The sequence below is a fragment of the Erpetoichthys calabaricus genome, chromosome 10 (assembly GCF_900747795.2).
Source record: "Erpetoichthys calabaricus chromosome 10, fErpCal1.3, whole genome shotgun sequence".
NCBI lineage: Eukaryota > Metazoa > Chordata > Cladistia > Polypteriformes > Polypteridae > Erpetoichthys > Erpetoichthys calabaricus.
In genome coordinates this window covers 112175899-112190847 of record NC_041403.2, presented here as the reverse complement: position 1 = coordinate 112190847, position 14949 = coordinate 112175899, and the positions used below count along the sequence as shown (strand labels likewise).

At 41.0% G+C, this 14949-nt stretch overlaps 2 protein-coding genes across 2 annotated transcripts in view; both read left to right on the top strand.

The window, feature by feature from the left end:
- stau1 (staufen double-stranded RNA binding protein 1) overlaps positions 1–14949 on the top strand; it is an 814059-nt gene that overhangs the window by 297972 nt on the left and 501138 nt on the right. The gene's annotated exons all lie outside the window — the stretch shown is intronic.
- znfx1 (zinc finger, NFX1-type containing 1) overlaps positions 1–14949 on the top strand; it is a 69346-nt gene that overhangs the window by 41270 nt on the left and 13127 nt on the right. The window contains exons 9-10 of the mRNA XM_028811726.2: positions 9916–10163; positions 10782–10921. Coding sequence (XP_028667559.1) covers positions 9916–10163; positions 10782–10921 — 388 coding nt within the window. The remainder of the gene's footprint in view (positions 1–9915; positions 10164–10781; positions 10922–14949) is intronic.

Below are 14949 nucleotides of genomic sequence, written 5' to 3'. Positions count from 1 at the left end.
CAACGTCCCGAGTCGAGGTCAGCAGCGCACCATCCCCACCATATACAGTGTTGACACTGCACTGCTTCCCCTTCCTGAGACGCCGGATGGTGGACCAGAATCTCCTCGAAGCCGTCCGAAAGTCGTTCTCCATGGCCTCCCCGAACTCCTCCCACGCCTGAGTTTTTGCCTCAGCAACCACCAAAGCCGCATTCCGCTTGGCCTGCCGGTACCTATCAGCTGCCTCCAGGGTCCCACAGGACAAAAGGGACCGGTAGGACTCCTTCTTCAGCTTGACGGCATCCTTCACCGCCAGTGTCCACCAACGAGTTCGAGGATTGCCGCCACGACAGGCACCGACCACCTTACGGCCACAGCTCCGGTCAGCTGCCTCAACAATAGAGGCACGGAACATGGCCCATTCGGACTCAATGTCCCCCACCTCCCTCGGGATGTGGTTGAAGTTCTGCCGGATGTGGGAGTTGAAGCTGCTTCTGACAGGGGGCTCTGCCAGACATTCCCAGCAGACCCTCACAACACGTTTGGGCCTACCACGCCTGACCGGCATCCTCCCCCACCATCGAAGCCAACTCACCACCAGGTGGTGATCAGTTGATAGCTCCGCCCCTCTCTTCACCCGAGTGTCCAAGACATGTGACCGCAAGTCCGACGACACGACCACAAAGTCGATCATCGAACTGAGGCCTAGGGTGTCCTGGTGCCAAGTGCACATATGAACACTCCTATGCTTGAACATGGTGTTCGTTATGGACAATCCGTGACGAGCACAGAAGTCCAATAACAGAACACCGCTCGGGTTCAGATCGGGGGGGCCATTCCTCCCAATCACGCCCTTCCAGGTCTCACTGTCATTGCCCACGTGAGCATTGAAGTCTCCCAGCAGAACGAGGGAGTCCCCAGAAGGTATGCCCTCTAGCACCCCCTCCAGGGACTCCAAAAAGGGTGGGTACTCCGAACTGCTGTTCGGTGCATACGCACAAACAACAGTTAGGACCCGTCCCCCCACCCGAAGGCGAAGGGAGGCTACCCTCTCGTCCACCGGGGTAAACCCCAATGTACAGGCTCCAAGTCGGGGGGCAATAAGTATACCCACACCCGCTCGGCGCCTCTCACCGGGGGCAACTCCAGAGTGGTACAGAGTCCAGCCCCTCTCAAGGAGATTGGTTCCAGAGTCCAAGCTGTGTGTCGAGGTGAGTCCGACTATATCTAGCCGGAACCTCTCAACTTCGCGCACTAGCTCAGGCTCCTTCCCCTTCAGAGAGGTGACATTCCACGTCCCAAGAGCCAGCTTCTGTAGCCGAGGATCGGACCGCCAAGGTCCCCGCCTTTGGCCACCACCCAACTCACACTGCACCCGACCTCCTTGGCCCCTCCCATAGGTGGTGAGCCCATGGGAAGGGGGACCTACGTTGCCTCTTCGGGCTGTGCCCGGCCGAGCCCCATGGGTGCAGGCCCGGCCACCAAGTGCTCACCATCGAGCCCCACCTCCAGGCCTGGCTCCAGAGTGGGGCCCCGGTGACCCGCGTCCGGGCGAGGATTGTTTTCCATCATAGGAGGTTTGTTTAACTGCTCTTTGTCTCATCCCTCACCTAGAACCAGTTTGCCTTGGGTGGCCCTACCAGGGGCATAAAGCCCCGGACAACAGAGCTCCTAGGATCATTGGGACACGCAAACCCCTCCACCACGATAAGGTGGCGGTTACTTCTTTCCAAATAGATCTATTGAATAAATGTTTACAATGCCCTCCATAATGTTAGAGAAAAAGACACATTTTTCCTTTATTTACTCCTCTGCTCCACAGTTTAAAATTAAAAAGCAAACTATTCAGATATGATTAAAGTGCACATTACAGACTTTCTTTTAAGGTTATTTGCATACATGTTGGTTACACTATGTAGAAATTACACTTTTTATACATGGCTCCCAGAGCAACAGAATGTTTGGGACAATTGGCGTCACTGGTGTTTGTGATTTCTCAGGTATGTTTCATTGCTTCATTAGTGCAGGCATAAGATACCTAAGCTTGCTTCTTTGTTCAAAACAAGGATAAGAGCTGTACCAGTGAAAGTCAAAGAAGCCATTATAAGGCTGAAAAACAAGAGTAAAACCATACAAGTCATCTGTAAACATTAGGATTACCAAACTTAACTGTCCGGAATATCATTAAGAAGAAAGAATGCAATAGTGAGCTCAGTAATCACAAAGGGACTGGTAAGCCAAGAAAGACCTCCACTGCTGCTGACAGAAGAATCTTTACTATGGTAAAGAAAATGCTCCAAACATCTGTCTGACAGATCAGAAACAATCTTCAAGAGGCAGACGAGTATCTGTCAGAGACTACTATCCACTGAAGACTTCATGAATAGAAATAGCAGAAGTCTTGTGGACAGATGAGACAAAGGTGAACCTGCATGAGAGTGATGCCAAGAACAAGGTGTGGAGACAAAAAGGAACTGCCCAAGATCCAAAGCATACCACATCATCTGTTAAACATGGTGGTGGGAGTATTATGCCTTGGGCGCCTATGGCTGCCACAGGTACTAGCACACTTATCTTCATTGATGATAAAACTGCTGACGGCCGTGGCACAGTAAATTCTGAGATGTATACAAACATTTATCTGCTCACGTTGCAGTAAATGTGTCCAAATTCATTGGACAACACTTTATCCTACGACAGGATAATGATCCCAAATGTACTGCTAAGGCAACACAGGAGTTTTTGAAAGATAAAAATGGAAAATTCTTCAATGGCCAAACCATTCATCTGATTTAAATCCAATTGAGCACGCCTTCCATAAGCAGAAAAACGTGTATATATATATATATATATATATATATATATATATATATATATATATATATATATATATATATATATATATATATATATATATATATATATATATATATATATATATATATATATATATATATATATATATATATACGGCGGCACGGTGGCGCAGTGGGTAGCGCAGATGCCTCGCAGTTGGGAGACCTGGGGACCTGGGTTCGCTTCCCGGGTCCTCCCTGCGTGGAGTTTGCATGTTCTCCCCATGTCTGCGTGGGTTTCCTCCGGGCGCTCTCGTTTCCTCCCACAGTCCAAAGACATGCAGGTTAGGTGGATTGGCAATTCTAAATTGGCCGTAGTGTGTGCTTGGTGTGTGAGTGTGTGTGTGTGTCCTGCGGTGGGTTGGCACCCTGCCCAGGATTGTTTCCTGCCTTGTGCCCTGTGTTGGCTGGGATTGGCTCCAGCAGACCCCCGTGACCCTGTGTTCGGATTCAGCGGGTTGGAAAATGGATGGATGGATATATATATACAGTATATATATATATAGATTTTTTTTTATTAAAAATGCCTCACATTACACCATGGTTTTATGTAGGAAATTCAATATATATTTTTTAATAATATTTATTTATTTAATGTTATTTATTTAAATATTTAATATCAATATATTTCCATTTTTCAATATACAGTATATACAGTCAATTCTTGTTATCCATGGGGATTTTCAGAAATCTAAATGGAATCCAATGATACCGAAGCATTCATCATATTGGAAAAATGGGATTAGGTTCAAGTGGAGCATATTAACTATTCTCTTTTCCTGCCCGTTACCATCCATCCAATCCATCCATTATCCAACTCGCTATATCCTAATGACAGGGTCCCAGCCAATACAGGGCACAAGGCAGGAAACAAACCCTGGGCAGGGCGCCAACCCACCGCAGCCTGCCCGTTACCTTAAATACATAATTTTGTGTACCAAAAATCAACAAAACTCATCACAATGCGTTAGCTCTTTGAACACTTGGCAAAATGCTTTCATTAGCACTATGCATCGTTGCCATTGTTGATATTTTATCAATAAATTTATCTGAAAAACCAGCCGTGTAAAACACTAAGAAGAAATGGAATATTATCAGAATGTGGAGAATTGTTAACTCAACAGAGTCCACAAGAATGAAGTCATTAAAATGCGTTACCAAAGCTAACAGGCCTGTGCCTAAACCCCTGTGACCGAAAATGCAAAAGGAAGGGAATATATTAAGACCATTCCAGCTCACATGGGATGAGTGGGCGAGACTCATGGGGTTGAGCACAAAGAGCAAGGTGCTGGGAATCTGGAGTCTGCACCTTGATAAAGCTTCTTACACACAGTAGGAATATAAATTATAAGCAGCCATTTTTTAAACTGCAATTTTCCATATACTGTATTCTCTATTCATGGATAATTCCTACATATACATTTATACAGTTCATATAATATCCTAATAGTTTCATTTTCTTTTTAATTGGAACTGTCTCATGAAAGTTTTATTTGTACCATGAGGGCATCAGTCAATTTATCGAGCTGGCATATTTCTTTCCCTTTAACCCAGCATGGGCTCAGAGACATAGGCATTTTTCTACCCAGTAAGGAGTGGTAACATCACATGAAAAAAGTAAAATAAAATTCATATGCAACCCTTAAAAGTGTGGTATACATTGCACTTGTCACAGTAGTGTATTTTTAATAATCTTAGGGATAATTTTTTTAGCATTAGAAAAAAAACTTATTATTCTACAGTTAGTTGAATGCAACCCAAACAGTTTTCTGACAGAACTTCATGTACAAATTTAACAGTGTCAAATCTGGAGCACTACTGCTTTGTATATTTTGTTATACATTATTATATTGTAGTAATCTATTAGGTAATTATTAGTTATGTTAGGAGAAATACTGCATTATTTGTGATTTCTCATTGGTCCAACTATATGTTGCTCTGAATGAAGAGCAAAACACCAATTCATACCACTTAAAACTGTGTCGTCAACTGAGAGGAATGCAAGAGTACAGATGAAATGTTGGCGTGCCAACCGGGCCTGAAGTACTGAAATAAATAGTAAATAGGCTCTAAAGAGCTGTCGGGCTTCAGGGTCGGAGCTCCGTCTTCCAGGGTGGTCATCTCCTAAATGACACTTCCTTCTAGATACACTCTGCTTTTATAGCTCATGGAATGGAAGGGGTAGAGTCAGTTGCCCTCATTGGGCATTATCTCAGAGCTGTAGGTGGAAAAAGGGAAAAGCCAGTCAACAAACATGTCCCCTTGTGTCCCAGGTGGAATTGTTTACCTCTGACAAGCCTGGAAGGTCACCTACTGACGTGCATGTGTGACACGGTCTATCAGTGAAAATGAGGAACCATTGGTTTCTGTTTTTCTTTTTATGTGCTCTTATTTTTAGAATATTGTGGTGTTCTTGCAATATGGTGAATATTTGTTGAATCAAATTACATTTGTTTTAAAAGCAGGTGCTATATCTAAAGTATATCTTACAAATATGTTAACAACAGATTTACAAATATAGTAAATATCATCACTATGTGACCCAATGTAAGTCACCTAAATTGCCTCCACTCTGTTGAAAAAAGTCATTTAAAGAATTGTACTCTATTCTCATCTTTTAAGCCGCCTTGAATAAAGGCTTTAGCCAAGTATCCAATAAAAAATAACGTCTCCATTCACAAATATTAATAATTCAATATTGTTAGTCCACCACATTCTACTTATTCTTGCATAATAATCAGGCTTTGGATGATAATATAGATTTTATACATACTGTATGAAATGTAAGGGCGGCACGGTGGCGCAGTGGTAGTAATGCTGCCTCGCAGGTAGGAGACCTGGGTTCGCTTCCCGGGTCCTCCCTGCGTGGAGTTTGCATGTTCTCCCCATGTCTGTGTGGGTTTCTCCCGGGCGCTCTCGTTTCCTCCCACAGTCCAAAGACATGCAGGTTAGGTGGATTGGCAATTCTAAATTGGCCGTAGTGTGTGCTTGGTGTGTGGGTGTGTTTGTGTGTGTCCTGCGGTGGGTTGGCACCCTGCCCGGGATTGGTTCATGCCCTGTGTTGGCTGGGATTGGCTCCAGCAGACCCCCGTGACCCTGTGTTTGGATTCAGAGAGTTGGAAAATGGATGGATGTATGAAATGTATGCCTCAGATTGTGAAAATATTTTGGTAGAAATGGGAATCATTGAAAGTAGTAGCTAGGCTGCCTCATTATCCTGTTCAGTGGGCCTTGTGAAAACATGTATAAGTGAACTAGCAAACAGTAAACAAAAAATCAATAAAAAAAAAAAAAATACATAAATAAATAAATCCATCAAGTTAAGAGAACATGTTTGTGTCTTACTCATATGTCAGTAGGTAGGCAGTGGCAAGACCCTTGATGTAACAAAATGTCATTAAGACTATTTTCTGTACTTACTAAAGTATAGATATTTCGCAAAGAAAATTTTAAAATGTTTTGATACAAAGAAATGCACTTTATCAGTTAAGGGACCGCTGCTGTATGATCTGAATTGTGTTTTAATGCATTTGTTTAAATGTGTTTTGAGCTACAGAAATATAACTTGTGGATCTGGGTAAAAGGTAAACTGTGAATGTAATAATATATGTGTTTCAGTTTTAGAAAGAAGCTGGACACTATTAAATTCTGAGGTGCTTTTCCCCTTTCTTGACTCAGTATCATATGGTGCAGTTCATATTCAGTACTTCAGATCCTTGAAAACTGACATTGTCAGTGTGCAAGCATGAGGAAGTGAAGTTGATAAGTTATTGGATGCATGAGAGTCTAATTTAGTCTCACCCTCAAACAATGACAGCCCTAAGAAGACATTTCACATGAACTGCAGGGTATTTATATTTAGTAATTCTAGCATTCTAAGCACAACTAGCCTCCATATTGCAAAGAGTTAATCTATCTGAGATCTGAATTTGTGCTAGGGGCCTAGCCTTTTGATTTGTTTAGTCTTTATCTAGCATGCACTCTGTAGTAATTTAGCTCATTTATATTTGCCACCAGTACTGTGCTATCCTATTTTCTTGGTAACTACTATGCAGTACATATTGCAGGACACATTGCACAGTTACATTAAGTATATGTATAAGATACGCTTTAATAAGCACTTTTGAAATATAATGGAAGGAGCACATATGTTGAATTGGTCAACAGTGGACATAACAATGCTCTATGCTTTGGGAATGCTGTTCTGCCATTACTCGCTTGGATTAGAAAAGCATTGTTCTGGTAGCAAAATCAGTGTTAAAGAGCGGACAAGGATTCTGTGTCCTTTTCAAATGCATTTTTAAAGAAAAATATGAATAGTTTACACTCATAGAGCAAAGAGCAGATTATTAGGAACAGCTGTACACTTGCTTGCCCATGGCATGATTGGTTCAAGAAATTCTATGACGTCTGGACCACTGGGAGTTTCACACACAATAGTCTCTACAGTCTATTCACAATTGAGCAAAAGTTAAAAAATATCAAGTAAGTAGCAGTTCTGCAGACAGAAACACCTTGTTAATGAGAGGGGTCAGAGGTGAATAGCCAGACTGGTTTGGACTGATAGAAGGCTACTGTGACTCATTTAACAACTTTCTACATCTCTGGTGAACAGAAACACATCTCAGAATACACAATATGTCAAACCCTGAGGCGGATGAGCTGCACCAACAGAAAACCACATTGGGTTCCACTCCTGTCAGCCAGGAACAGAAAGCTGAAGCTGCCATGGACAGAGGCACACCAAAACCAGACAGTTGAAGACTGGAAAAATGTAGGCTGGTCTGATGAATCACGATTTCTGTTGAGGCACATACATGGTAGGGTCAGAATTTGGCATCAACAGCATGAATCCAGGCAGCTGGCTAATGTTGGTGTAATGGTGTGGAGAATGTTATTTAGGCATAGTTTATACAACTGTATCATCGTTTAAATGCCACAGCCTATTTGAGTATTGTTACTTGTGCGTCCCTTCATGGCCACAATTTACTCATCTAATGGCTTCTTCGTGCATAATAATGCACCATGTCACAAAGCAAAATTTGTCTAACGCTGGTTTTATGAACTTGATAATGAGTTCAGTATTCTTCAGTGGCTTTCACAGTCACTATATCTGAATTGAAAAGAACTCCTTTGAGATGTGGTAGAACGTGAGATTTGCAACGTAAATGTGGAGCTGACAAATTGTGTGATATAATTATATCAACATGAACAAGAATCTTAGCAGAATGTTATTCAAAATCTTGGGGACTTCATGCTATGAAGAGTTTTGAGAGTAAAAAGAGGCCCTACTCAGTATTAGTACAGTGTTCCTAAGAATTTGCTCAATGAGTGTATGCTCTTTAAAATTATTGGTTTTTAAAGTTATAGACTGTTTAGATTCATATTTATGGCATGGTGATCATTATTATACTGTATTATTTAGTACTGTACTGTACTATAACCTATACTGGTAAAAAATAAAAGTAGTAGACTTCTATTAGAATTGCTTTCTTATGTATTGATTTTTCGCTGCTATTAGTATATCTTGTAAAAACTAATAGTATTCAGTGGATGTAATATCTCCCCTCAGTAAAAATGTATCAAATTACACAAGTATGAACTCCTTCAGAGATTTGTAATTATTGTAAAATGTTTCCAACTACTGTATACATTAGTGTACTATACTTTTTTTTACAGATTGCACTTCACTGTACAACACTAACCAGGAATAGAGGCCAAGATTCAAAACACTATGAAAAATAATGAAAATATTTTACAAAAAAAAAAAAAGACAGCACTACTATAAACTTTTAGCTCTGCTGCCTCATAGATCCAGTGTTTTGAGTTCAAATCCTGTTGAATGCATGGAATTTAATTGTTCTCCCTGTGTGTCTTTGAGTTTTTCTCCAGGTAATTTGGGGTTCTTTCACTATCCTCCAAGATGCGCTTATTAGACTAATTACTGATTCTACAGATGATGAATTGTGAGTACTGGTGTATGCAGGAGTAGGCCTTGCAATGGGCACCCTCCAGGGTTGGCTTCTGTCTTGTACCTGATGATGCCAAGATAGGCCCCAGCTCCCTATGGTTAGATTAAGTGGGTTTGTGAATGTTATGTTATTATATACAACAAGAAGGGAGGGAAGGGAGATGAAAAAAAAAATTTAAACAAAACGTTGCTTCTTTGGCCCACTGTCCTAAACCCTAGTATATGCAATGCAGTGGCAGTATCACAAAACACAGTGCCACAAGCACAAAACAGACTTTGAATCCTTCATCACTGCACTGTCCTTCTGTTACCTTACTTTGATTGCACTTCCATGGATTGATGGATGGATGGATAGATAGATAGATTTACTTAACCTTTCTTTCTTTCTTAGCCATTGACCAAGCTCATATTCCTACTCCAAGCTTAATAGACAAGTGGCAAGCTGTAGTATCTTTTAAACCTCACCCTGGAGTTACTTCTGGAGTCAACGAGCCCCTGGATGTCCTTGTCTGATTACCTAGAGCACATCTTGAAGTCCCAGTGCACTGTTAATGGGTCAAATATGCTTGGTGACAATTGATAGCCAGACCTGATCTGTTCCCTAGAAGTCTCTCAGTTTTCTTTTCATCCTCCATAACCTTTCTAGTGTCTATGGAATAATTGCTTCTTTTACTTTCCACAAAATTAGGGGGCATAGGAACCATGTGGCAGCTGTTTACTCAACTTCATCTTATTGCAGGTTCTCCTAGATAAACATGTTCTTTTTCCAAGTTGATTTTCGGTTTACTCTGTGCTTCCTGTCTTATTTTTTTGTAATTTAAATGACAATGAAGAGTAGAAACAATAACAATCTGGAAGTTTCTCATAAAATAAAAGCTTATAAAAACACAACAATAACAATAGTTGTAGCAATAAAAATACCACCCTACCATATTCTATCTCACCCATCCACAAAATTTGCCCTGTTACAAAACAAAAAGTAGAAAGAAAATGGCTTAAGGAAAAACTAGGAGGGAAAATCATTTTTACTTTTTAATATAAAGGTCCTTAGGCTTCTGCATAGCTTTGAAAGTATTTCACTTTTTAATAAATATTTACTTTTTTTCTCAGAAGCTGAAAATGAAAATGAGAACGAGGATGAAGAGAGTGAAGAGCTGATTCCTGTGGAAGAAGAGGCAGCTTTAATCGAAGCTGAGAGGATGATTGAGGAAACTGACTCAAGAGACAAGCCCCGCAAGAGGAAGGAGGACTCAGATGTGAAGGCCCTGTCCGGACTATTGCTTGCATTGAGCCTGGACCATAAGGAGGAGCAGGAGGAAACTTTGGGCAATCAGGCACCTCAAGATGATGGCTGGAAGGTAAAAGATGGGAAGGGTTCTTACAATTTGTGGTCTTTCTGAATTTGAAAAATAGATAAACCTAAGGAGCGGGCCTAGGACTGGAAACTATTGGAGACTGCATCACATATGATGGAGATTTTATACTTTAAATATAAAGTATCTAGATTTTCACCATAGCCTTATTGCATTATTACATATTTTTGTGTGAATATCCATCCATCCATCCATTTTCCATCCCGTTGAATCCGAACACAGGGTCACGGGGGTCTGCTGGAGCCAATCCCAGCCAACACAGGGCACAAGGCAGGAACCAATCCTGGGCAGGGTGCCAACCCACCGCAGGACACACACAAACACACCCACACACCAAGCACACACTAGGGTCAATTTAGAATCGCCAATCCACCTAACCTGCATGTCTTTGGATTGTGGGAGGAAACCGGAGCGCCCAGAGGAAACCCACGCAGACACGGGGAGAACATGCAAACTCCATGCAGGGAGGACCCGGGAAGCGAACCCGGGTCCCCAGGTCTCCCAACTGCGAGGCAGCAGCGCTACCCACTGCACCACCGTGCCGCCCTTGTGTGAATATACACTTTATAATATAGAGTATTATATTTTGTTTTGAAACTACAGATGCAGCGTGAGCAGAAAAAAAGAATCAAACAGCGCATGAAGAAGGAGCTTCAGAAAACTTCAGTGATGGATAAGGAAGAGGAAGAAGGTATTAGAGATATCTGGAGGCTTGATCTGAAAGACCGCTGGAGGCTATATAGGTGAGAAAGCACAGGGCACATTTAAAGTCACTGTCACATTATGCTACTTTTGGCCATGGGACATGTCAAATTTTCCAACTGCAATCTCAGATCTTGTTGATGCATCATGTCGGATTACATGACTAAAAATTGCTGGGCATGTCTGCTTTACTCATGTTCATGGTTATGTTCTTTTCCTTTCTGCCTTATACACCTGTCTAGCAGTTTGCTATGAGAAAGATGCAGACTCCAATAACTTTGTGGGGGTTTCTGCCACTCCAGTATTTTGCTACACCAGCATGTATCACACTATGCATTCGACGGACACATCCCATAGCATTTTATGCATATATTTCTGTATTCTGTTTCTGTTGGTTTATGATCACTGTACCCATTACCAGTCACATGACATGGAGGTCACGTGATGGCTTCTGTCATCATGGTGTGCCTGTAACAGATTGTAGAACACAGCTCCTAGTATCCATGTATTGGATCTGTCTCTGAAATTGACACTTTCCTTCTTGCTACTCTTAGTAGAAGGTATAAGGTATGTACTTCCATAGGTAGTGTTACAACTTATTGTTTTGTTCATGTGATTCTTCCGTTTCATTCCACTTCATAAAATACAAATCTGAAATATCTTTTTGCTAAAATTGTTGCTTTATTTAGGTAAAATTCATGCACTGGACATATCAAATTTTTTGTTTTTTTTTTAGTGCTTAGTGAATAAATGAATGGCTGCAAAAAGGTGTTTTTGAGACAAGGTGGTGCTTAAGATTTGTTTTCATAGAGAAATATTGTTCACCAAGCACTTGTGAGGTTTCACAGCTGGGCAGGGTTTTGCAGAGTGCTCTGTTTATTTAGATTTTATCTCATTTTGTTACTCATAGTTTGGTGTCAATGCTTTCTTGCTGCCTTCTGTATTTGCTGTGGTGTCATCACATTGATGGTTGGAGTTGGGCCTGTAATGCATAGAAACTCTTAAAAAGGAAAGTAAAATATTAAGTTGTATTGTAAAAACTGTCAAATATACTGTAAGTTGAGGGACGTTATGCTTAGACTATATAATACACTAGTAAGACTGCGTCTAGACTGTTATGTGCAGTTCTGGTCACCAAATTACCAGAAAGACAGCGGCACTTCAAGCTGTGCACAGTAGAGCAAACTGACATCCCACAATTTACGGATACTGTATGTCCTACTCTGACAGACTCAGAATTAAGCCTGTTTAGTCTCGAGCAGCATTAATAATGTAGATCTAGCAGAATTCTTTTAACTTAAGGGTGAATCACATACTTGAGGACACCAATGGAAATTAGAGGAAGTGGATTTAGGACTGAAGATAGGAAGCACTTTTTTAACAATATGTTCTGGAAATCTGGAACAGGCTACCAAGACATATGAACTGTGGGCCTTAACAACTTTTAAGAAGTCTTTGGATGAGATAATAGGATAGCTTAGCAATTAGCTACACAAATAAGCTTGATGGACAGAATGATCTCCTCTCATTTGTCAAATTTATTTTGTTGTTATGCTCTTATGCATTCTCCAGGGCATTCACATGTCTTTATAGCAGTCAGTATTTAAAAGGGGCTTTTCTGGGGCAGGCGGGTTTTCAGATTTTTTCTGATCTTTATCAGCTAGAACCAGTCTTAATGACATTCCATACGCAGTTGCCATGAAAGTGGTACATTCCTTGTTTGTTCTGCAATTTTCTGATTGGATTTTTTCTGTGGTCTGTGTCTGCTCCTTGGATGAAGTGTAGTTTGACAGGTGTCTCTCACTTCATAGTGCTGGGCTGAAGAACACTTAGGTGTTCTGCTTGGAGGTCACTTTGTGAGGCTTAGAGTGAGGTGGCTATCCATCTATTTTCCAAAACCACTTTTATTCTGAGCAGGATCACAGGGAAGCTGGAGCATTTCCCAGCAAGCACAGGACACAAGGCAGGAGCAACCCCTAGACAGGACTCCAGTCCACTGCATGCTGAACACATAGACAGACACTTAAGGCCAATTTAGTACCGCCAGCATACCTAACATGCATGTCTTTGGACTGTGGGAGGACACCAAAGCACCTGGAGAAAGTCCACATGGACATGGCGAGAACATGCAAACTCCACGTAGCGAGGTTCCCTGGGAGTGAACCACAGCCTCCTTATTGTGAGGCAGCAACACTACAACTATGTCAGTGGGCCACCCTGTGGCCATCCATGTAATAAAAAATAAAAGTACAACAGCCCAACTTTAATTCCTTATGCCGCTGATTCCTGACAGAAATGACTGACTGATTCTTCTACTGTCTGTTCATTTTCAAGTTCAGTTAATGTTATATTTAGAAATGATCAGTCCTAATTTAATGGGCTGTCATATTTAAATCAGACAAGTGATCCATGAGTATTAGTCACATTTTTTCCTGTGAATGCCCTTAAGGTGAGTAAATTCTCTTCAGATCAGTCACTAGAATATGTCTTTTAGAATAGGCAGTGTTATACTGCTTTGTAAGTGAGCAGAGGTTATGTATAGAGGTAGGATAAATCTATCCATTTGTAGAAGATGGTTGAATTCATCCAAGAGAGCAATAAAGCACTTTGTAGAAGGAGAATTTGAAGCTTCTTTTGAATTTGACTGCCAATTTCAGGACTAAATTGGGAGATTGACCACACTGCAGTATGGCTGGCACAGTGGTACAGTGGTAGTTCTGCTGCCTTGCAACAATGAGACTGAGGTTTACATCCCCAGTGTTCCCTGTGTGAAGTCTGCCATCTATCTATCTATCAGTGATACTAAATTAGCTCTAGTGAGTGTGTGTGTATGTTCACCCTATAATGGACTGGCATCCTGAAATCAATCTGTCTATCTGAGTAATGTAAACCTCATGTAAGATGCGGTTCTACTATGGACTGTACAGAATCTTTGTAAGTTAGTTCTTAGACACTAATATTTATTTTCTGTTTTTCTGCCACCTGAACTAGGTTACAATTATGCATTACAACACTGTGTTACACTTCGGCATAGTTCAGTTACAAGTATGTTGAAGTATAAGTGAGAAAGACACTTGAGAAGTTAAATGCAAACATTGTCTGTCCTTTTCAGGAGAATGTTGTTGCATATAGGATAGTTAAATCCATGTGGAATGTTTAGAGCATGTAGGTAGACAGGTCACAAACAGGTCATTCTATAAAGGCAAACAGGTCAAAATAAACAGAATAGTAAAAGACTGGTTTGCATTTGGAGGCTGTGGTGGTGAATATCTCTCTATAATAAAAAAAAATCCTGGCGAGAAACAGTAGGGTGATGATATGTGATCTTCACATTAAGATCATGGAAGGCACATAAAAGACCCGCGAGACTAGAAAGATTGGTCACGGAGCGTCTTGCAGGAACATTAAACATGAGACTTTGTGCCAAGAGATTGACCCAGGACCGTCTCACAATGACGTAGAACATGAGATTCTTGCAAGACACACCCTACTTACAAATAAATAAAAGCAAGGGCAGCCAGCAACACACTCAGTCATGTTATGGCTTTGATCACACACAGATCCAGGGCTCTCAGCGCATATAAAGTGTATTAAGGACAAAACGTTTTAAATTAAATGTAGACGACTAAGTGAAGAAGAAAGCAGTACGGAGAAAAGAGACGCAAAAGCGTTGGAGAGACAAAAAAGAAAAAGAATAATCTAGGTGCAAATTCAGAAAATAAGGAAAGTAATTATCAGCCCGGAACAAGTGGAATTGAAAAAAAATCACGTCCAATCCGGACGTTGGTGCTATACACATGCAGAGCAGGTTAGAGATTATGAAAGCAGTGGAATTCGAAAGGCTCAAAAAAAGAAATAGTTAGAGTGATGTACATGTGGAAAAAGTTAAAGAATATGAAAGTAGGAAAATTAGAAAGTGTAAAAAAAAAAGAAAGTAAAGATCGCAGGAGCGGCAACAAACGGAAATTATTACTCGAAAATGGGAAAAAAATCGCCACGTACCAGGTGTCATTAAAAAAAAAAGCAGGACAAAGCAAGGTCAGAAATGAAAGACAGAGTAGTAAACAAA